At 39.2% G+C, this 23,340-nt stretch overlaps 2 protein-coding genes and 1 long non-coding RNA gene across 3 annotated transcripts in view; 2 read left to right on the top strand and 1 right to left on the bottom strand.

The window, feature by feature from the left end:
* The window catches only part of tpst1 (tyrosylprotein sulfotransferase 1), a gene marked incomplete at its 3' end in the record, with an annotated part of 837,181 nt that overhangs the window by 178,711 nt on the left and 635,130 nt on the right, over window positions 1-23,340 (bottom strand).
* LOC123986553 (beta,beta-carotene 9',10'-oxygenase-like) lies at window positions 8,965-14,096 on the top strand. The gene is made up of 12 exons (XM_046074877.1): window positions 8,965-9,068; window positions 9,208-9,400; window positions 9,489-9,700; window positions 9,860-9,975; window positions 10,528-10,630; window positions 10,762-10,890; window positions 11,386-11,546; window positions 11,685-11,852; window positions 12,027-12,164; window positions 12,824-13,006; window positions 13,216-13,326; window positions 13,695-14,096. The coding sequence occupies exons 1-12, from the start codon at window positions 9,038-9,040 to the stop codon at window positions 13,809-13,811; spliced, it is 1,662 nt and encodes a 553-aa protein (XP_045930833.1). The 5' UTR covers window positions 8,965-9,037; the 3' UTR covers window positions 13,812-14,096.
* On the top strand, window positions 18,732-21,981 carry LOC123986561. Its single transcript, XR_006828900.1, has 3 exons — window positions 18,732-19,238; window positions 19,347-19,499; window positions 21,708-21,981. It is a non-coding gene; the product is annotated as an uncharacterized LOC123986561 (long non-coding RNA).

The following is a 23,340-nucleotide window of genomic DNA, read 5'->3' as shown; positions in this document are numbered from 1 at the left end:
CTTGCAACAGGATGAAATATTGTTTTATCTGTTAAGGTCAAAGTGAAGAATGCCTGATTGTGAAACATTTTAATCTCTAAAGGGTTGTCAAACAGTGATTAAACTCTGTCTGACTTCAGTCACAAAAGACAAAAAAACATACTGAGAGTCACTGAAAGGTCAAGGGGTTATATACAGTATAGTTAACTGGGACTGGGTTGCACTTACAAGAACACCCTACATGTGCCCACACAACAGGAGGCTGCATCAAGCCATAACCCACCTACATGCATCTTTTCTCATAAAGGACAGCTCACAATGTAGGTCACAGGGTTGCATGTGAGTTTCTGCTTTTTTTCTTTTCATGAAAGAGTGCTTAAATGTGCTGTGCTGTTCAGTAAATCAGTGCCTATCATGTGCCCACACAGAAAGGCCTGGGACGACCAAGGTTCAAACCCCGGACCTTCTTGTTGTAAGGCGACAGTGCTAACCACTGCAACTCCGTGCTGCCACCCCACAGCTGGTAGTAAATTTTCATTCGTAATTTGCCGCTTGGGGATCGGGGGTTTGCAAGAGCTTACATGGCGAATATCATGCTGCAGTAAAAAAATTTAAACAAAATATTTACAGATAGTGATATTTAATTGTGGGTAGAAATCTACAAGCTGTGGAAAGAGTCTGAAACAGTTTGTGGGAGGGGAGGGAGGGGTCAGCCCCAATCTTTCCTGCTCACCTCAGAGTCCTGAAGGCATCCAGGTCCTGAAAGGATGGACGACTGCAGTCGATACGCTGCAGCCTGCCCTTGTCCCTGGCAGTGGCAGCAGCGTACCAGATGGTGATGGACGAGGTGAGGATGGACTCAATGATGGCGGTGTAGAAGTGCACCATCATTGTCTTTGGCAGGCTGAACTTCTTCAGCTGCCGCAGAAAGTACATCCTCTCCTGTGCTGTCTTGATGAGCTGATGTTCAGCTCCCACCTGAGGTCCTGGGAGATGATGGTGCTCAGGTAGTTTTGGCTGCACCAGGTCACCAGATGGTCAATCTGGACACAGGCGGACACATTCCCACCAGAGATGAGCACAATGAGGGTGGTGTCATCTGCAAACTTCAGAAGCTTGACGGACTGGTGACTGGAGGTGCAGCTGTAATGGAAAGAACGCAGCCTTGAAGGGAACCGGTGCTGATGGTTCCAGAGTCAATGATATGAAGTCTGTGATCCAACTGCAGGTGGAGTCAGTTGGTTAACTGTCTGAAGCCCCTCCAGACAGAAGCAGAGTTGTTTGTAGAGAATTGGTGTTGAAGTTTCTCTGAGTATGGTTGTTCAGCTTCTCACACCGCCTTGCTAATCCTGTACTTTGACTCGTTAAACCTGGCCCAGTCCCCACTCCTAAATGCCACTTCCATTTCCAACTGTAGCTGTTTGAGTTTAGCTGTGATGAGGATGGTGCAGGTGACACCATCCTCAGTGATCCAGAGTATTCTCCTCTCTGGTTGGACATTTTATAAACTGTCTGTATTTGGGGAGTTCTTGATTGAGATGTGTACATGTCCACATCATACAGTCTATGGTCCACATGTACAACATGTACATAATAATAACAATAATGGTAATAATAATTTACTCCTGCATCCTTTGCACTCTGCTCATGGCACTATTGTCTCAATCTGTCTGTTTTGTTTATAGTGTGAATATATGTGTTCTCTATGCTGTAGCCTGTGTTTGATTTTATTACTATATTATTGTGTTATTGTATAAGTAAGCACATCGTGAGCATTGTACAATCCAGAGTCAAATTTCTCTCATTTGCACACATACTTGGCAATAAAAGCTGATTCTGATTCTGAGATTTCCCTTGTTAAAGTCTCCAAGAACAATAACAAGGGAGTCCGGGTTTGTCTGCTGCAGTCCACACACAGTATCTGGTCGACGAGCATGGACTGTGCGTCTTGCACGTTGGCCTGCAGTGGATTGGAAACACCGACCAGAATGAAGCAAACTTTCTGGGAGAGTAAAATAGTTTACAGTTTATGAATAAATATACAAGATCAGGAGAACAGTGCTGTTGAATCACTGTCTGACTGGGCTTGCAGCTGAAATTAAGGTATTCTTAACACAACAGCATTACACTCATTTCAGTCCTACATCCTCTTTGATTTAGGGAGTAGATCTTAATTCATGAACAGGTCTATTACTGAGATGTAGTCCATGTGTGTATTTGTATTATCCCAGATGTCTTCACATATTTAGATTGACCGTTTTACGTGTGCAAAAAAAATACAGAGCCAGAAAGGGGGGGTGAATCATCCAAGATGAGAACGGTAAATTTACAAGAATAAAACTTTAGCATATGGTAATATGGTGGTTGTGGGCTAAAACCACAAGTATTCCCTCATTGCTAAATGCAAGTGCGAAGTATAAGTTTTAGTGCTGGTCAACGACTAAAATTTTTTAGCGTGACTAATCGCATTGTTATGCGCAAAATTGAATAATTAATTCTAAAGTACTGTAATGTGCACTGTGTAAATGTACTGCTATATACACAAAAGTGCAATATAAACAAAGAAGGTGCTTTTTACCAGCAGTATTCCCTTTACACAGTAGCAATAAAATGTTACTTACAAATCTCAACATAACATTAATGTAATCAAATCAAATATAAAAACAATATTTGCCAGTGCCAGGGCATTACCTTTTATCCAGCTTGTTAAAACAACCAGAGCCACCATCAGAACATCATAACAGGCACCTTCTGAGCAACAGGTTAACCTATAAATCTGTTTTCTTGTTTTTTTTTTCTGAACAGGTATCAGCAGAAAGATTTTTCTTTTATCAGGGAGAAGCATAAACAGTCTAGGATCAGTTGTTAAGTGTCCCTGTTAGAGTGAAGTGGTCCCTCAAACACACGCCCGCCTGTGGCAGAAGTTGAATTGTCTTGAACTTTTTGGTCGTGACGCGCAGTACAAATCATTGGAAGAGCGACTGATCCTCGCTGTTTGTGAGTTTCCAGAATCTATTATTGTTTACTAAAGAGGACATCAACAGGAGGGAATTCACATGGCAGAGCATCCCCGCAAAACTAGATGAAGGTCTATCAGGTTAAGTTATCCATCTATCTATCGTCACCCGCTTATCCTGCGTACAGGGTCGCAGCCTATAATTTTAACTGAAGTTAAATAGGTTACAGCTGTGCCAGTGAGCAACGGACTTTCAAAATAAAAAAATAAAAACTGCGTTAACATGCGATAAAATAACTGTCGGCGTTAATTAATTAATGCGTTAAGGCGCCCAGCCCTAATAATTTTATAGGCTATTTCACATGGCGAGAAACAGCGTGGTGTAAAGTTGCAGATATGAAAAGTGAAGCGATGTGATTCAGGAGAGTTTGTCTCATAAATTTATGACTAGGCGTATAATGTCAGAGAATGTTAAATTTTTTTACTTGTAGATTTTTTTTACCATAAATGTACCACATTTTTTTTCTCGGATCATTACCACTCTTCCCCGGCTCCATATTTTTTTAAACAATGGCCTTTATATGGAGTTGTATCTTTACATCTCAGTCACATCACAAATAAAAGACTCCATGAGACAAAATAGAGATTTACCACAAGAACACTGTGAAACTACTTACAAATGTACTGCCAACAAGCCTCCCTGGCTTTGTATTAGATTTTAACCGTTAACATTTCCTCATACTCTGACATTATCAACGTGCAGTCTTCTAAGAGAAAATATGGAACATGCGCATTTATGAAAAAACTGAGCACGTTTTTCAAGTGTTGTCCTAGGTAAAAGCTCCATGAGCTAACAGGCTAGCAATAGTAATATACCAGCAATACTTTAACATCTCTGCTAATAAAATGCAAGGAAAAAGGCAAACCATGTGAGTACAGTTCAGTACTTGGGTGGTGCACGCATCTTAGCAGAGGCAAAAGCCCCTGCCAAAGTGCATGAAGCATGATGGAGCCTTAAGTCTGTGTTTACTCAAACAGTATGTACTTTTCCAAGTTCCAAACTCAAAAATAAGTCTGTACAAAAGAGTCATTGGTTAATGTTTGCCCAAGTTCAAGTTTAACATAATCTAGATTGTTTATGGTTTATTCCTTAAAGAAGAATCATTAGTTCCGTAGTTGAGGCCTGGTGAACCAAATTTCCTGTGTGAGTGGATCTTTGTGAAGCACATTGCCCAGAGCGCTCCCCACCACAGAGCTAATATTTTTGGGATCCAATGTACTGAGGTAGGAGTGGCTGGGCCTTTCCCTCTATTTTCCGCTTCACTTATCTGTGGCAAGAACAAAATAGTTTACATAAGAAGATAAATCAACTACCCATGTAAAATGATTTTTCAAAAAAAACTTTTAATATTATAATAATGATAATAGTGCTCTTTACACTATTTATCATTATGGCTTTAGTACATATTGACAACATTTTGTGAAATTCACTTTCACATTAGTTTTCTTTCATATCATGTGAGACGATTAATCCTAGTCTTTCTGCATGAAACATGGAACTGGAACTTAGCTTAGCATAAAGCTTCACATAAAGTAACTATTCCTTAACAAACACCAGTTTATCCATCCACTCAGTCATTTTGTACAGAGCACATCTGGACACAGCGCTAGTTAACTTCACTGTCTTCACAAGACTACACGATAAAATCATTTTGAAAGCTCTTGTTGTGCTAAAGGTGAATGCCATGTGGACACTGCATACTCTATATGACAGGAGCGAGCAGTAATATATATCGCAGGTTGTCATTTACAAACAAGGAGCTGATTGTTGGTGTTGTGGTGTCAGCTATCATTTTACTGGATATTTCCATCAGCGGTCATTCTGCAGCTCTGATCAACCAATACAAGCTACTCTTTGTTCCCCATCATGCTGAAGTGGTCATTTTGGAGTCATAATGTCCTAAATATCAAAGAAGAGAGCAAACTAGCTTACATTTGTAAACAGCCGTTGCATAAGAAAATAGCTGTAATAGAGTGGACAATTTGGAAACACAGGTTCGGCTTTAATGCTAACACAGTAAGTCTTTCTGTGAATGATTTTCCACGACACAGTAATTCTTCTTCTGCTTTAGGGGAGAGGAGCTGCCGAATCTGTTTTCCTCATTTTTATTATGTAATCAGATTGTTGGGGTTAAATTTCCACTTTTGATACATCAGAGCTTTGACACTGGGAATTCCTTAAATGGCTCAGTTATGCTTCTGTTAATGTGTTTAATCCATACTCAATGATGTGACTGCTGCAGGGCATGCGTTGTTTTTGTGGGGATTTCCTAGATGAGTTGCACAGTAGCTGCACAAGTAAGGTAAAGTCACTTCAGTGTTTATGGACCTGAAACTGGGCCCAGTCTCAAAGGTGTCATTTCAAAGCTCTGGTCTCTCTCCATACATTATGAAAATTGGGGCCTGCTGTGAATGGTGGAAGTTACACTGTCTTTATTTTGACTTTAAATTATTATTTTTATCATTATTTGTATTTGTACAGTATATTCACCTGTTTCTAGCAATTCCTAAAGCTCAATTATCTTCTACCTATGATTATTTATTTGATGGAAAATGTGTTTATTGCGGACAGTTTGACGAGAAGATGGATTCCACTCACATAGCTGTAGGTTTAGTCTAAGGCTATAACCAGTAGCTGATTAGCTTAGCTTAGCACAATGACTGGAAATGGGGAGAAACAGCTGGCCTGGCTTGTACATGTAAAAACAACAATTGGCCGTTTAACAGTGTGTTCTGTGCTGGACTGTTGGCCAGACACAGGAACTCTGCTAGTTAAAAGGTAAATATATTTGCTCTTTCCCCTGTTGTCCAGTCTGTAACTAATCAGATATAGGAGTGGGATTAATCTTCTCACCTAATTCTCAGCCAGAAAACAAATATGTCTATTTCCCAAAATATTAAACTTTTGCATTTCCTGCCGCCACAGGGTATTGTTTGTTTGATATCTACTGGTTAGCATGATATTTCAAAAAGTTCAGCCATGGGCTAATTGTGGATGTGAATGCAGCCATTTATTAAGCACTTCTCGCAAGTTTCATTCAATCTTCATAAAATGTGGTTCACAACATGTTTGCATGAACCTAAAAAAGGCATTCAAAATATTTTAGCTGCACACATAAAACCCGGGTGATGCTGCAGAATTTGATGCCATCTATTTATCCATATGCGGCACTAACCTGGCGGTCATATGCTACTTGAAATTTCTAGATGGGATGGGGTACTTCAGGATTATCCAATTTATCATTTGGTGGTATTTTTTAATGGTCGATCAAAATAAAAAAAAATAAACAACTTGAACGAATTCTACAGAACACATTGCCACCACAATAAAATGTTTTCTATGAACAAAACAAAAAAATTCAAAAGATTCTGTCGTCTTATGAGCTCTGAGTGCTTTCTAGTTTTCATTGATCCTGGTAATGACTAATACTCGTATGCAGTAGTATTACATACTGAAATGCTGTAGTTTAGTAGAGGAAAGTCTGTTTATTATTGTTGACTGACTCATCTGCTTTTTATGTTTAAATTTGCACGGTTCCCAAACTAAATTCTTTAACCACCCAGATCCTGGCACATGTTATGTTTTCCTTATTCCTTATCTTTGTTTGTTTGAAACCTTAGAAAATGTATTAAAAATAAAAAACGAAAAAAGCACGTAGTATTCACAGCCTTTGCTCAGTACTTTGTTGAAGCACCTTTGGCACCAATTTCATCCTCAAGTCTTTGGGCAGTTTCTCTCATTCTTCTTGCAGGACCTCTCAAGCTCCATCAGGTTGGATGGGGAGTGTCGGTGCACAGCCATTTCAATCAGGTTCAAGTTTGGGCTCTGGCTGGCCTTGGACATGCACTGTTTTCTGTGCGACCTTATATAGACAGGTGTGTGCCTTTCCAAATCCATGTCCAATCAACTTCCAATCGATTTACAACAGGTAGACTCCAATCAAGTTGTAGAAACATCTCAAGGATGATCAGTGGAATCAGGGCGCAGCTGACCTCAATTTTGAGTGTTATGGCAAAGGCTATGAATACATATGTACATGTGCGTTTTTTGGGGTTTTTTTGTAAATATTTGCTAACAAAATAATGAATCTCATCCATTTTGGGATAAGGCTGTAACAAAACAAAATGTGGAAAAGTGAACTTTCCAGATGCACTGTAGTTAGTAGCTTCACTGATTGATTGCTAGTGGCCTTTCCTGTGTGAAATAGTGCCTCTGCTCCTTTCCCCTAAAGGTTAATGTTATATTTTATTGAAGAGTATTATTTTTTTGTATTATCTTAGTGGAGGTGGTCTTTGTTTTCAGCAAGGTGGCCCACCTCCACTATAACACTGCAGGAATCCCTGATTATAAGAGCAATACATTTTGGAAGTATCAACATTAATACAATGAAATTTAACTAAATAATAATCATGGACACTGAGTGTTTCCTTAAAATAATTTAAAGCAAATCTAACTGAATTAAGTTGATTCTGATCAATTTACCGTAATACAGATTAAGTTAGAATACTCCCATTGGGGGGCAGCACGGTGATTCAGTCATTAGCACATCGTGGGTTCCCCGGCCTTTCTGTGTGCACGTTCTCCCCGTGTCTGCGTGGGTTCTCTCTGGGTCCTCCGGCTGCCTCCCACCGTCCAAAGACATGCGGACTAGGTTAATTGGTGTCTCTAAAATTGTCCTTAGGTGTGAGTGTGAGCGTGAGTGGTTGTTTGTCTGTGTGTGGCCCTGCGATGTATTGGCAACCTGTCCAGGGTGTACCCCGCCTTTCGCCCGATGTCAGCTGGGATTGGCTCCAGCTCCCCGCGGCCCTGTACGCAGGCTAAGTGGTTGACGATGGATGGATGGATGGACTCCCACTGGGGTAAGAAGCCCCCCTTTAGATTTGGCATTTCTGTTTCCTAATGTGCCTCCTCGATCCTCGGCCTTTGACCCAGAAATCGATCTCAGCGCGCCATCTTCAAGGACATCTCAGTTCCTAAAATGCACGTCAAGGAGCAAAGGTTGAGGGAGGGAGGAGGCAGGGAGGTACACACTGAGAAATGAGCCTCTTGCCTCCTTGGATCTGATTTTACACAACTAGGGGTGGACTCTATCACATGTTTTTGCCCCCCCCGAAACCCAAAGTTTAAAGGGATATACCGTTTCTGTGTAATAGAGATGAACTGAGTAGAGCATTTCAGTTCAACTGCTTCCACTCCTGCCCTTTACTTATTGTTCTTTTCTCAAATATATCAGTAAACGTCTGAGAAATCTACTATAGTCTCATCTGCATATCAACCAACACCACCATGAGCTCCTGACTGATGGTTGACTAATTACTATCCATCATACTGGCAGTTTAGATTACACAGTCCACCCGACCTAAACATCTGCACAATTGTAATGTGCACCCCTCCAGAAACCATAAAATGCATGGTACGCATCTTTATGGGTGACATATTGTACACTGGTGAATTGTACTGTGGGGACAAGCAGATATCAGGCACTCATTTAGCTAGTGTTCCACACACATAATCCCCACAGGAAAAATCCCTGTTTACAAGAAAAAAATCCAAAAATTAAATTATTCCAGAAATATAATAATAAATAATAATAAATAGCCTGCAATAACAACATTTTTTAAATAATAATGTCCCTCTTGCTCTACATCACATATGTATGCATCTTTAGCACGACAAACTATTATACATAAAAAACTATACTTACAGTACAGTATGATTTATCATGTGGAATAAAGACCTACTTGTATGATGAATGCTGCCCCAGTGATTCTGCCACTTGTCAGAAAGATCAAGTGATTATCTTTGTGAATAAGTTATCACTTGTATTTTCTTGTGATCACAAAGTACTTCTGTTTTATAGAGACTTATACAAGCATGACATTACTATCTGACTGACTACTTCTCTCACTGTTTCTAGGGGGCATCAGAGCCAGGAGGACAGTATAAAGCTGAGTGGCAGTCTTGGAGAAACAGCAGCAGCACCAAAGGAGGAGTGGGAAGACCTCTGACACTGCTACATACTCAAGAGACAAGCTACAGCCATGGACACCATCACACATGAACATGTCCCAGGTAAGCATTTGATTCCATCAGCTATGCACAATTTACCTGCATGTCCTTTTTTTTAATTGAATATAATGTCCCTAGTTTTATTTGTAGCAAATGTGGCTATGGTTTGCACTTAACTAAAGCTTGCATTTGTTTCCCATAGCACTCAAAAAATCTAGGAGGAACAGCAACTACTTCACAGATGTGCACGGTCTGCCTTGCATTGAGAAGATCGTAAGCTCAGTGGAGGACACCCCCGAGCCCATCAGCACCAACATCACTGGTAAAATCCCAGAATGGATCAACGGGAGATTTTTGAGGAATGGGCCTGGGAAGTTTGAGATTGGAAACCAGAAGTGAGTATCTTAAAAGTGTTGGTCTATCTACTACAACCACTGCATCACAAAGCTGACTCCTTCCCTCTGTTTTACTCCTTCTCATCAGGTTCAACCACTGGTTTGATGGTATGGCTCTCCTGCACCAGTTCAAAATATCCAACGGTCAGGTGACTTACAAAAGCCGCTTCCTGTCCAGTGACAGTTACCAAGCCAACAAGGAGCACAACCGCATTGCAGTGTCAGAGTTTGGCACTGTCACCATGCCAGACCCCTGTAAAAACTTATTCCAGCGCTTCCTGTCAAGATTTGTAATGCCAAGTGAGCATTTTATCAAACTGCATGAACATGAACCTCTTTTAATGCAACGCATGCGATGTAATATGAATGTAAACTGTCTTAAACAGTTTAGTTAGCTTCCATATCCCCAGAGGTATGTGGAACACAGAATGAGTGAATCTTCTTCTTCCTCCCCTCTAGAGACCTCAGATAATGCCAATGTTAGCTTTGTGAACTACAAGGGTGATTATTATGTCACCACGGAAACCGGTGCCATGCACAAGGTGGACCCTGAGACACTAGAGACAACTAAAAAGGTAACATGATGATGATGATGAATGCAGTTGTAAGAAATGGATTTTGTCTGTGAAGATTCTTAGTCATCCAGGTCCTAGTTATCAGAATCAGAAATACCTTATTGATCCCAGAGGGGAAATTCTTTTGTAACAGTTGCACATTTATCAAGGTATAAGGAATAGAAATTTAATAGAAAGTAGGTAGAATAAAAAATATATAAATATAAGAGTATAAAAAATATAAAAATATAAAGAAAAATATAAAGGAGTGTGTACTCCCAGGTATTTATAATCCTCCACAATGTCCACAGAGACCCGCTGGATAGAAACAGAGGTCACTCACGCCTTGGCTCTCCTTAGATCCACAACCAGCTCCTTATCTTATCTTTGTCACGTTCAGCTGCAGATGGTTCTGCTCGCACCATGTGACAAAGTCAGAGATATCTGTGCAAGTCGTAAATCGTACAATACAGAGAATTTATTGCAGTCTAATGTCACTGCTTATTGGCTGATTAGCTGCTGGATAAATTCATCAAATAGACATGGAGTAGCTCAAGTATTTGTGCCTAATAGGTGGACTGGAGCAAATTCATTGCTGTGAATGGAGCGACCGCACACCCTCACACTGAGCCTGATGGAACAACATACAACATGGGGAATTCCTACACCCCTACAGGTAATTTAGAAACACTCTAATCAGTTTGTTCACACAGCATCGTAAGAGTCTGTCTATAAAAAGACAAGCGTGCAGAATAACAACCCTGCTGTTGATCGTTAGCAAGAAAGTAATTGTAATTGTGCTGATAGGAGCGTACTACAACATCATCCGAGTGCCACCGACCAAGAAAACAGCTGGGGAGACCCTTGAGGGAGCCACAGTGCTGTGCTCTATTCCCTCAGTGGACAAGACCAAACCATCCTACTACCACAGCTTTGGTGAGAAAAAGTATATAAATACTCTAGATTCGTTTAAAGGAGTCTGAAGGAGACAACATGTCTACAAAGATTTCATTTAAGGGTGCACTGATCCGATATGCTGGATCACTGGGGAGCCAGATATTGACCTAATTAAGTGGACTAGGTATTGGCCAGATGAGACAGATCCACATTGAATACCGATTCTTCATCAATGTGATAAAAATTCTGATAAAATAATTTATCAATTATCAAAATAATTGGATACTTTTTCTGTCAAGTGATTAATCAACTCAGCCTTTCAGTTCTAGAATGAGCCTAATCAGTTCCACGCAGAGAGGTATACATATTTTTTTGAATTTAGGAATAATCAGTGCTGGTTTCGTAGTAGGACTAGGTATTGGCGGATGCTCTCAGTTGAGGTATCAGAATTGGTATCCGGAGAGTCAGACTTAAGTCAAATTAGTGGATCGATAGTTAAATAGAAACTCATCTTATGTTCTCACTCCATTCCAGCAATGTCTGAGAACTACGTGGTGTTCATTGAGCAGCCCATAAAGCTGGACCTGTTGAACATTGTGATAGGCATAGTGAGCGGGAGAAGCATCAGTGACAACGTCCTCTGGGACCCGGAACTCAACACCATCTTCCACCTGATTCACAAGCACACAGGGAAGGTAACACTGACCTTTAGCTCTCTACAGCACTACCATAGTGTAGTCTGTGCACTGCGCTTGTCCTATACATTAAACATGGTGGGATCATTACATTAAAAATGGATTCCTTTCTTTCTTCTGCTCAATGGTGCATTCCAGGTAAGCTCCATCAAGTACCTGGCCAAGCCAATGTTGACCCTTCACCAGATCAATGCGTACGAGGAGGACGGGTTCTTGATCATAGATATGTGTGCTTCAGATGACGGCCAGGTCATCACCAACTACAAGATCCAGAACCTGCGTAAGTCTGGAAAAGCTCTTGATGAGGTAAGCAGGTTAAGTAGAAGTCAATACCCGACGAGTTGTGCTGTATTTTCACTTGTTCAAACCCAGGTGTAATTGAGGAGCAGTGCTTAAGTTGCTTTTAGTTCCGCTGAACAATAGATGTTTTGTTTGAGGCGACAAAGATTATTATTATTATTATTATTATTTTCCCATCAGGTGTATAACACCTTGTGTAGAGTCTTCCCACGTCGTTTCGTTCTGCCTCTCACTGTGGACCACGATACACCCTATGACCAGAACTTGAACAACCGGCCCAACAGCGCAGCCACTTCTATAAGAATTGCCAAGAGCAAGGTAACCACCGTGACCTACATGTATCAACACATAGGAAAGTGAGAAACTCATTTTTGTGTCAAGCCCGTCTTTGGCAGGTGCGTAGTGAAAAGGTGTCAACCTATCAACACCTACCTCCTGCACAAAACATCATTAGCTAGCTTTACAGAAAGGATACTCTTTCTGGTAAACATACAGGTTTTTGTCCTAACCTAACCTTGTGCAGACATGTTACTGTACATATGCTGCATGTTTTCCACATGGCAACATCTTCAAACTGATTTTATTTTTGAATACATTTCATATTTCTATGCATTTTACTATGTATATTATAGTTTTCTACATATTTCATACTCTATAAGTATCAATCATTTATAAAGTATTTTACACTGAATTCTTTCTTAGTTTACTGCTAGCTGTAACTCAAATGTTTTATGCTTTTTATAATAATTGAATGTTCTGTAAAACATCCCAACTTGTATAACTGAATGATATTTGATACCAACAAACGGGGAGCCCGTTTCTTCTTAACCTTTTGATCTTACTTTAATTACTTTTTTGTTTTGATGTGGAATATCTTAATTTAATTATAATTTTATAAGTTAATGATGGAAATGGAGTGCAGAAACTGCCAATGTTCCCTGAATCTCATTACCCATGTTGCCCTTTTCTCTGTGCAGGTCTTCTGTACCCACGAGGACCTCCACAGAAATGATCTTCATCAATATGGAGGTCTGGAGTTCCCCCAGATCAACTATAGCAAGTACAACACCCACCCCTACCGCTATTTCTATGGCTGCGGCTTCAGACATCTTGTAGGAGACACTCTGATCAAGATGGATCTCCATGGGAAACACATGAAGGTGAGTCCAGTTTATTTTATTTCCCTCTTAGATGTTTCCAGCTGTTGCTGCATGGCATACATTACTTCCTTTTGTGATACATGTAGTCTTAAAAGTAATAGTGTTCCACTGTAATATTGTAGTAGGGAGATACATTCTAACTTCTAGTCTACAATCATGTCAAAGAACAACCAGATTTACGAGTAATGACTCACTGTATTTTCTCCCAGGTGTGGGAACAACCTGGTTTTTATCCCTCCGAACCGGTCTTCATACCCTCCCCTCATGCCACAGAGGAGGATGACGGTGTCATCTTGTCTGTCGTCATTACTCCGAATAAGGTCAGTCAAAGATCTTGGATAGCACCTGGACATCAAAGGAAATCTATTTCTCATTTTGTAATGTCAACAACATGGCACTTTTCACTGGCTTTTAAACACAGTCTACTACAGGTCACTATACCTTTGTTTGCTTTAAAGAAACACTTCATGACTCCCCAGATTTCCTCCCAGCTCACAATCACAGCTAATTCCCAAACCCATCAACAGTGAGGTGGGATTCAGAGGCAAAATCAAGGACTGCGCATTTTGGTGCTTAGATATATCAAGTGTCCAATTGCAATGCACATGTTCAATAAACTTCTGATCTCTGTTACTCTGGAAAACATCAAACTATAGGTTTTTTACTCCTGTGTCTTAATTCTTTCCAGGACAAAAGTACGTTCCTCCTGGTTTTAGATGCTAAAACGTTCGAGGAGCTGGGCAAGGCTGTGGTGCCCGTCAACATCCCATACGGTTTCCACGGGACATTCAGTGACACGGCATAGACATGTGGAGAGGAAATACATGACATCACATGGATAGTCGCGGCAGAAGTTATACACTATGTAATTACTGTCTGAGATGCTTTGTTTGTCTCATCCTACTCATACATTTAGAGGTCACCACGCAGATCTTAACATATAGTTAGCTTGGACCTTATTCACATTGTTGCTGATGGTGTTGTGCTGTTAGAAACCTTTAGAAGTTAGGTCTTCTGGTAAATCATCTGGTTGCTTTCCATACTTAAACAATTGTTTTCAATATTTTTATTCAAGTACATTAACATTAAAGAAAAGGTGGGGGAGAAATAAAGAGTTTTCTTCTTCTTTTTTGTTTTTTCTTTTCAAATGCATTCTTGCTATTGTACGCACTCTTAACTGCAATAAACATTTTTACACAGTGGAAACTGTACAAGTAAATGTATGTGTTGGCACAGAGCCCACATGTTGAAAATAGCTAATTGAATTAATCATTTTTTATGAATGAGCAGTGTATGACTTTACGAAAATGTAGATTTTTAAATACACTCATGATACATGAATACGCTCTAAATAAAACAAAGAGTGCATTCATTTCCTTGTTGTGATAATTGTTTTCATTAAGAAATATTTGGTGAATATCACACTAATGATCCAAACCATTGTAAATATTATAGACAGGCACTGCATTCACGTAGTTGGAATAGTTTGTATAGAATGAAACTACTATGGGGTGCCAGTTAGCTCACTGCTACAGCGTGCGCCCCATGTACAAAGGCTGAGTCCTTGCTGTAGAGGCCCAGGTTCAAGTCTGTCCTGTGGCCCTTTGCTGAATGTCACCCCATCTCTCTCTCACATTTCCTATCTATCTCAACTATACCTATCATAAATAAAGGCTTAAAAGAATCAGATTACTATTCAAACGGTACATTTCAGTCACTGATCCTTTAAAATTTGCACCATCTGCTGGCCAGCCATGTCTTCATGCTGCTTAAATAGCATTTAAAATACAACCAGAGAAGGTTTAAGTCACAGGCCTGTATAAGTGCTGTTTCTTTTATTTTATATTCCCTTTTTTCTTTTTGATTTGGTGTGTCTTTATTTCAACTAACAGCAATTACAACATGTAAAGATCTTTTGTACTTGGACAATTTAATTCTTCATAAACAGTAATAAATCACTTTGTCCATATTGAACTTTCTTTTAGTACATAGTAAATAATGCATTTAGTCAGAGAAATACAGGCTCTATCACAAAATGTAAACCTAGTATTAAGAATCCAAACTAAAACTGTGATAATGTCTTGAATATCCTATTCAAACTGACATCCTATTTAAACTCATCTCAACCCATAACAGTAAACATGTATTAGGTAATTTAATAGTCAAAGTAATGAAGCTTGGCACTTTGTCACTTTTTCACTAGAATTAATTATTATGACTAACATATGAAGTACAGAAGGCACATGTGCAGTACATAAACAAAGCCCATCACAATATAAAGCCCTTCCTCCTCCTGTAGAATAGCCAGATCAGCTTCATCATGTAGGTAACAGTCGAATTAACCCTGCAGTTTATCAGAAATTAGAGCCAGTGTTTGCCTCAGGTGTTTTTTCTTCTCTTTGAGGTAGGACTCGAGGTTTTGAGCTTCTGTCAAAATGCCCTGCAGCTTCTTCATCTGGCCGGTGTCTGCTGCAGCTCTCTCACTGCAACAAACCATACAGACTGACATCAGTAGCGTGACCATAACAGCATGACTTAAAAAGCAAGCATGTGTCAATGTCTTATCGAGTGAATCGTTTTGTAGTAGCAACAATCAAAGGCTAAACCATGTGAAGAATTGCATATTCATATATTATAGTTAGCACACTCACATGTAAATATATACAACATTAGCAAGGCTTTGAAAACCTGTTTTAGAGGAATCCTGTTGGACTACTGACCAGAGTCATGAGGATTCATCCTCTGGAACCTCGAATGTCTGTAGTTTCAAGTCTATCCATCAATTTTCTTCTTCAGTGGGAAACCCGCAGAACAGAAAATTGTGTCCTCTTACATTTAATCTTTTATGTATGATCTTTCAATATTATTATTATTATTCTCGTTATGGCTTACAGATATATGTATTGTATTTTTTATCCTTAACCTTTCCTCTCCTATTCTCCTTATGTTAGTCTGTCCACATTTACTAGGGTTTAGGTCAGAGCTGTGAGATAGTTTTGGTGTTTTCCCCTCTTGGCAGAGAGATGATCTCTGTTCCCCAAAACATAGAAACCGAGACTGTGTAAATGATGCTGCTTCCCTTTGCTCGGGGCCAGACGCCCGAAGCTGCCCTAGGCGGCAGGTCTTTGGACCAGCTGTATATGTGTTTTACTACTTCTCTGTTTATTCTCTTTTGTTAAATAAATTCTTCAAAGACAACGGTTGGTTGTTACTCAATTCTTTACCTTAACACTTCAGCAAATTTCGAAAGCATCGTGCTGACCTCTCTACTTGCATCTGTAGCAGAAAGCAAAAACAACAGGAAGGATGCTGCAAATTTCACTTGACGGCAAAAAATATCTCAACAATTACACTTAACTGCCATTTCATTATTGTTCCAATATTTTATTTATGAGACACAAAAGATATTTTATGTGGCAGCAATTTAGGGGTCCGGAAGAAGGCTATATCACAGACCCTGTGATTTTGACTATTTCAATCAGAGCAGTGAAGGAATAGTTTTGAATCACACCATTCAGACACTATTCACATATCCTGTTTCTTTTGCACACCCCTCTCAAGTGGGTCACTTTATTCTAACTTGCTGTGAGCTCATGGTGCTCATAGTGTGAAAGCAGTTTGTTTGCTGCTGCTTTCATTTGTTTTGATATAAAAAACTGACAGTTATTAGAAGAAATGATGCAGGAACAAAGCCTTACAGCATTTCATCTTTTTGAAGGCTGAAATGCAATTTTCCAATACCACTTTCAGTCAAATGCAATATTTTGTGTGACTGGCAGTATGACATTGCACATACTTGCGGCTGAAGCGTCGAATAAATTGGCGGAATCCAAAGTGGATGGTTTAGAGGGAGTTTTCTTCTTTTTCGGTGGAGATTTGTCTTGATTTGCAGGTATTTGTTCCATCTATTGCAATGGGGAAGAGATTGGTTGCACTGAAACATGATTTACACGTTGGAAAATATATCTGACAAGTGAAAATCTCAATAATACAAAGTCAGTAGAATGTCTGTACCATTTCCAGCACAAACACTACTTTACCCAGTGATTCTTTGTGTGGGTTTTTGTTTCTACTTAGAGGGTTACACATACAGCAGGTCCTTTGCTTTTGACCCCATTTTCTTTTGACCTTCATTTTTCTTAGTATCTATTAGAACTCTGTATTTTCTGATCATTGAGTCAAGAGGCCCTCATTTATTACTTAAAAAAAAAATCTTGTAGATTTTCTTGTAAATGAACGGCTATTCTTACCTCTTGAGATGTTGCCTGTTTAGGGCCTTTGTGGCTGTTCAGTGTCCGCTTGTTTAATGTTGGTGGAATCAGTTTTCCTGCCACTGGTGCTGCTTCTTTCATTGTGATGTAATGTTACTGCAAATATGAAATTAAATTAAAGAAATTACTGGTAGTTTGATAATCACAAAGGTCTGTTTGTCTCTAAATACCATCACAGAGTGCTGCAGTGTAGTTTTTGCTAGAATAAGCCTATTCTATATTAACTTAGTGAAAACTTCCCAAAAGAACATCATATATTTCAAAGCAGAATAAATATTCATGGTTGGTCTATGAATTATGATGTTAAACTATGGTTTGGTAACAAACTATAAGGTTAGGAGGCAAAACGGGCCCAACTGAAAGTCAGGAACCCACATTGCTGTTTTTATGCAGCTTTTGGCTGGCAAGTGTTGGGCGGTGTTTACTGATGATGTAGGTTACATAGGCCTGTGGATGACTGGGACCTACATATAGTGACAGCTAGATAGACTTTTATTCTGTTTGGTCGCATAGTGTTCAGTTTTTAAGCGCACCCAGTGATTGGAATAATGTACAAAAGCTCTAAAACTACACCAATTAATTTCTCTGACAGTTTTTTAAGAACAATATCAATATCCAAAGACACAAGCAAGCGTGTCCTTCACAAGCAAGAATTTTTATATAATTTAAGTGTTAGGTCTGTTAAAAATGGTCATTTTCCTTAAAAGACAATACAAGCCAGCTTTAAAACGTTGCAAATTTAAATAAATTTATTCTACCTGTATTCTTTGTACCCTCACAGTATCAGTTCTCTTTTTAATCTTTTACCCCTGTGTGTTATTGCTTTGTCTGTTCCTTAACATTAAATGTTGTCTTACTAACTGTTAAACCTGTATCCACTCCTGCCTTCAAAAGGCTACTCCCCTCTTTGCCTGCCTTGTTAAATAAAGGTTTAATAAAAATGAATAATAAACAGACCGTTACTGAGGACATCTTAGTAAGTTAAACTAACAATAATTAAAAGTTGTGATAAGCACAATGAAAAAACAGTGTACTGTTCAAGTTGCAGAACAATGGTAATGTTAAGTGATATTTCTGCCTGGTTAGCACGTAAAACTATCTTTAACGTTATTTTCCCGGGCTCCTGTTAACGTTATGCCAACTTAACGTTACCCTTTAATGGTAGTAATATAACGGCTGGCTACAGATATATACATTATTATTACAGACTTATATAAGTTAGCTGAATATACAGTAAAGTTAACAAACTATCTTTGCCCAAGCTAACATACAGCTAAAACAAAGTAAGAAAATTAAGATAACATAACGTTAAATGTTAAGTTAGCAGTTAAAGTTAAGCTAGCCGCTAACTTAACATTAATTACTAACGGCAAATAACTAGGATTTGGAACGTTAAAGCAACGATAGCCAACCTCTACTTACGAAGAGCTGAATATTTAGCTACTAACGTTTTATTAAGTTAACAAATGCGGTTATTACCTCGTTGGTATGTGTACTATGAGAGGCGATTGTGGCCTTTAACCGTTTTAACCATAAAGTGATGAAAACGCTCGGCCGCGCGTCCGCAAATGCTGCTTTCAAAGGCACATCGTAAATTCAGGCGGCGGTTTAATTCAAGCACAGACCACAAACCGCATTTGGCTCTTAGCTGTCGAAACTTTATCTCAATTTCCAAATGTAACATCAATATCAGACTTTAATAGATACCATCTGGTAAAGCCTACTACTGAATTTTACAAAACGATCAACACAAAGTCAATGAAGCTGCATGATGTCCCTCATGGACCAGACGTGGACAGAGTGGACCAGATTGACACGCTAATATAGCCTATTGCATAGCTGTGAGGATGGTCACCAGTGGCCAAATAATTTCCATAAATTGGGGCCATGTAATGCCAGCACTTACCTTGGGAACGCTCAGAAATCAGTATTTTGTCCAGTTTTTCCTGCATTGTACAGAGGTTAGATTATAGTGTGAATGTGCAGACAAAGAGAGAAACGGGGCCATTTTGTTTATTTAGCCTACTAATCTCTGCTGTTTTATTCCTGTTCTTACTTCCATCCAACAGATGTTAGCCTCAGTGTTTACTGTCATGGGCAGGCTGAGTGCAGACTGATGTGTGGACCCAAATGCAGACAACACAAGAGGTGGTGCAGTTCAGAAAATATTTATTAACTCAAATAGGCTTCCACGGGAGATCGAGGCAAGAGTCCAAACAAAGGTAATTCCAACAGAAACTTAATCCACAGTCCAAAATCCAAACACAAGGAACAAAGTACTATGCAAGATCCAAAAACACAGAGGACAGCGCACAGGAGAACACTCAACATAGACGACACAAGGACATGACAAAGACTGAAGACACAAGCAGGCATACATATACACAGGGACTAACTAGCGGGGCGGGAGCAACACAGGTGAGGGGGATCAGGACTAATGAGACACAGGCAGGCAGAGAGACAGCAGGGGAAACAGACAGACACCAATAAGGCCATAGGGAAACTAATAACCAGGAAGAAACAGAATATAAATAACTGAATGAGAACATAAGCAGACATATCATTAATATACCAAAAAACTACAACTAACAGGGAAAACAGACTGAACTAAGATTGAACAGAACACAGAGTACACAGACCAGGAGTAGACACTCAGACACGAATAAAAATGCAGGACATAACTAGAATACAAGACAAGACAGATACTAAGAAAACTTAAACATGCGAATGAACAAAGTACTAATTATACATTGATGAATTAGTACATTTAAATTTTGTGAGGAGCTGCTGCACCACTCGCACTATGATCCTTGATAGTTCACAGCATGAATGTTTTTTCTTGGTTGCAATAGTAACCACTACATAAAGGCCTAGCTCAAGCTCAACATTATTTTGAAGCTATACCTATAAAGCTACCAACAGTCCTGAACAGCTCTGTGACAGAACCAGAAGTGGATTAAGATGTTTTTTTTAAGTCAAAAATCAAGTCAGATTTATTTAAAGTGTAAAATCACCAGCTGTGTGGTCCCAGTACACTTTACAGAAAACAGAGACACATAAAGTTTGCAGAATTGGAAAAAAAAGGCTGACAACACATAAGATACACACATTAAAAAACAACAATAAAATACACAATTATAAAAACTAATAATAAATACAATAAAATAAAATAGACAATCAAAATGTATAAAATTCATAAAATACCCTAGCCCAAACTATAAGCCTTCTCACATCCCTGACTAAAAGCTTTATTAAAAAGAAAAGTTTTTAGCCTACAATTAGGCTAAATGTGGAAATGTTGGTTGCTTCCCGAACCCAGACAGGGGTCTGATTCCAAAGCCGAGGTGCCTGATTGCTAAAGGCTCTGGCTCCTATTCTACATCTAGAAACCCTAGGCATTACAATTAGCCCTGCATTTTGGGAGCGCAGTGTTCTAGTGGGGCAGTATGGTAAGGGGTTCTTTCATATAGGATGATGCCTGACCATTAAGGGCTTATTATTTCATTCAAAATGTCCCTTTTAATGGGACAAACACAAACAGGCTGTCATTGACATGTGGCTAATTCAAATTCCTTCATGTAGCCTGAGTGGATTCAATCGATGGGATTATAGAAAGCAAGATTATAACTACACTGTGAGTAAAGTTAATATTGGATGGAGCTGCGAAGGTGGTGGTTTTAATTGCAGATCAATGCTGCTGCCCGGTGGCAGCAAAGTGGATTATTTCAGTGTGTCAAATAAAATCCTGTTTTTCTGTTCTTTTTAAGAACTTGGTAAACATTTATTATTTATGCATATATATGTGACTAATTCGGATTACCAGGATATAGGTGATAACAAATCAGAATTTGGCTTGTGTGTAAATACCTGGAAATGCTCATGTTGCAATAGGGTGCAGTGTTCTAAATACATATAATAAATCCAGCAGGAGCTAAGTTAGTTGTGTTTCCAGCTGTTACTTACCAAACAGGTCAGCAGGAACAAGTAAAAAGATGGCCATCTGCTCTCATTGACAGGTGTGAAACAATCACACATTCTCACACTCACAGGCCTGCTGTAATGTTAGCTTGGTAACAACGGCTGAAGGTTAGGGTTATTTTGAGCTTTATCTTTAATCAGAAAAAACTAATTTGTCAATCAGACCAATAACCACATATAAGTAGTATTATAAAGAGGGTATACTGACTTGTTTGATCCCTCATGCATGATGTTGTGGCTGAAGCTATGTAGAAATGAAAACGAACACTGGCAAAAATAGCCCTTCCTTTCATAATGAAGGTCAGTTAAAATACCTCCTTTTGAAAATCCTTGTGGAAATGTTCTACGTGTGCTTACCTGGTTCTAGTGAGACATTTTTGTGGTTTCTGTCCCCTTGTAAGTTTCTCCCTTCTGCTGTATGTAGTAATTAATGACATAATGACTTAAAACAGCTTGTGTAACCAAAGAGTGGTGCTGGGTGAGCAGAGCAGAATGGCGAGGATGTATAACCACAGTGGCAAACTGAACGATCTGGGGAAGACTGGAGTGAAGAGCTTCACTGCTGAGTCTTGATAATCGATGAGTCTCAGAGGATCAGGAACAGAAAGCCATGCCCAGGACAGACAGACACACACACACACACACACAGAAAAACACAGGGAAATTATTATTTCTGACTGCCATATTTAGTACCACCTAAACTCAATGTAATTATCAAATTTTAAGAGGAAAACTGTAGAATTTGGTTGCATTTAAGCAGATATTTTGACTTGTGATACAAATGTCTTTAAAATGTTCTTACTAGGTTAACAAGTACAAACTTTAAATAAATATTACTTATTTTACTTAATTTTTACTTAAATTTGTATGTGACTAGTGTTTGCACATTTCCTTCCATGAACATGAGTCTCCACTGTGTCTGACTGGTGCTGAATGTTTTGAGCACTGGAAAGCTAGAAAAAAAGTCTAAACCAGACCAATTCAACTGGCGGCCCACAGGCCAACTCAAATGAGGTCAGATCAGTTCAGTTTACAAATAAATAAAATTTTAAAACCTGAAGGAAAAAAAATCCCATGAACAGATTTTTGACACATTAAATCCTTCAAACCAGCAGAGAGCTCCTATGTTGTCAGTCAATCAGAAACATGCATATTTAACGATGAAAGCCCTCCTTTGCATGCTGCTGTTATCGCCTGCAAATACAGAATGCCATAAAAACGAATGTTTGTGCCTTCTTGACAAACAAGCATTTACATCAATGTTTGCAGATTGCTTTCACTTCTTATGACCGGTTTTCTGGCAGTCAAAGAAGTCCAATCTCTCTCATTAGTATCCTGCAGGAGTGTAGGCTAGGCCTATCTGTGTTTTCTGATTTGTGAGTCACAGAAAACTAGAGAATATTGAATGGATGTTGAATAGGTTACCTGTTTGTCTGTGTTAAATAAGTGAAATAGTTCATTGAAGATAGAGAGGTTGACAGAAAAGAAGGAAGATGAGTTTAAATGTTCACAGGAAAAGCTCTGGTGTAGCTTGGTAAGAGAGCAAGCGATTCACAAAGTTACTTTTTAAACTATAATGAAGCCTCCCCCAGGGCTCACAATCTACCCCTGGTGTTGTTGTAACACAGACCAACTTTGTTTTCCTGTGGAAATGGGAGTCCCGTCAATGTCCAACTAATTCAGAGGTTTGGTAGGAAAGAATGAAATTCTTAGAGAACGTTTATGAATGCAATCCCTGAAGAAAACAATCAATGATAATAAAGTAGGCTGAATCGATCTCCAAGTAGAGACAATGTAGTGGAAATGTGTCTGGGTGACACTGTTGCAGCACTAAACTGAGTTTGACTGGGCACATATACTACACAGTGTATATATATATATATTCCCTGTAACAGTCAGGAAGATTGAGAGTTATCACAGAGCATTGGCGTACATACAGTACGGTGCAATCCTGTTGTTGAAGATACTTGAAGATGTTTCGCCTCTCATCCGAGAGGCTTCTTCAGTTCTGACTGATTCGCTGGAAATCCCAGATATTTAACCTCTATGGGGTCGTGATCAAGGTGATGGATACCACTTGGTTCG

The sequence above is a fragment of the Micropterus dolomieu genome, linkage group LG17, assembly GCF_021292245.1.
Source record: "Micropterus dolomieu isolate WLL.071019.BEF.003 ecotype Adirondacks linkage group LG17, ASM2129224v1, whole genome shotgun sequence".
Classification (NCBI taxonomy): Eukaryota; Metazoa; Chordata; class Actinopteri; order Centrarchiformes; family Centrarchidae; genus Micropterus; species Micropterus dolomieu.
This window is presented reverse-complemented; position numbering and strand designations above follow the sequence as displayed.

What these genes read in the sequence shown, in the direction of transcription:
- LOC123986553 (XM_046074877.1), top strand. Translation starts at nt 9,038, where the DNA reads ATGGACACCATCACACATGAACATGTCCCAG. An exon ending in TTTGAGATTGGAAACCAGAA is followed by an intron (nt 9,401 to 9,488) that starts GTGAGTATCTTA and finishes CCTTCTCATCAG; the next exon opens with GTTCAACCACTGGTTTGATG. An exon ending in TCGTCATTACTCCGAATAAG is followed by an intron (nt 13,327 to 13,694) that starts GTCAGTCAAAGA and finishes AATTCTTTCCAG; the next exon opens with GACAAAAGTACGTTCCTCCT.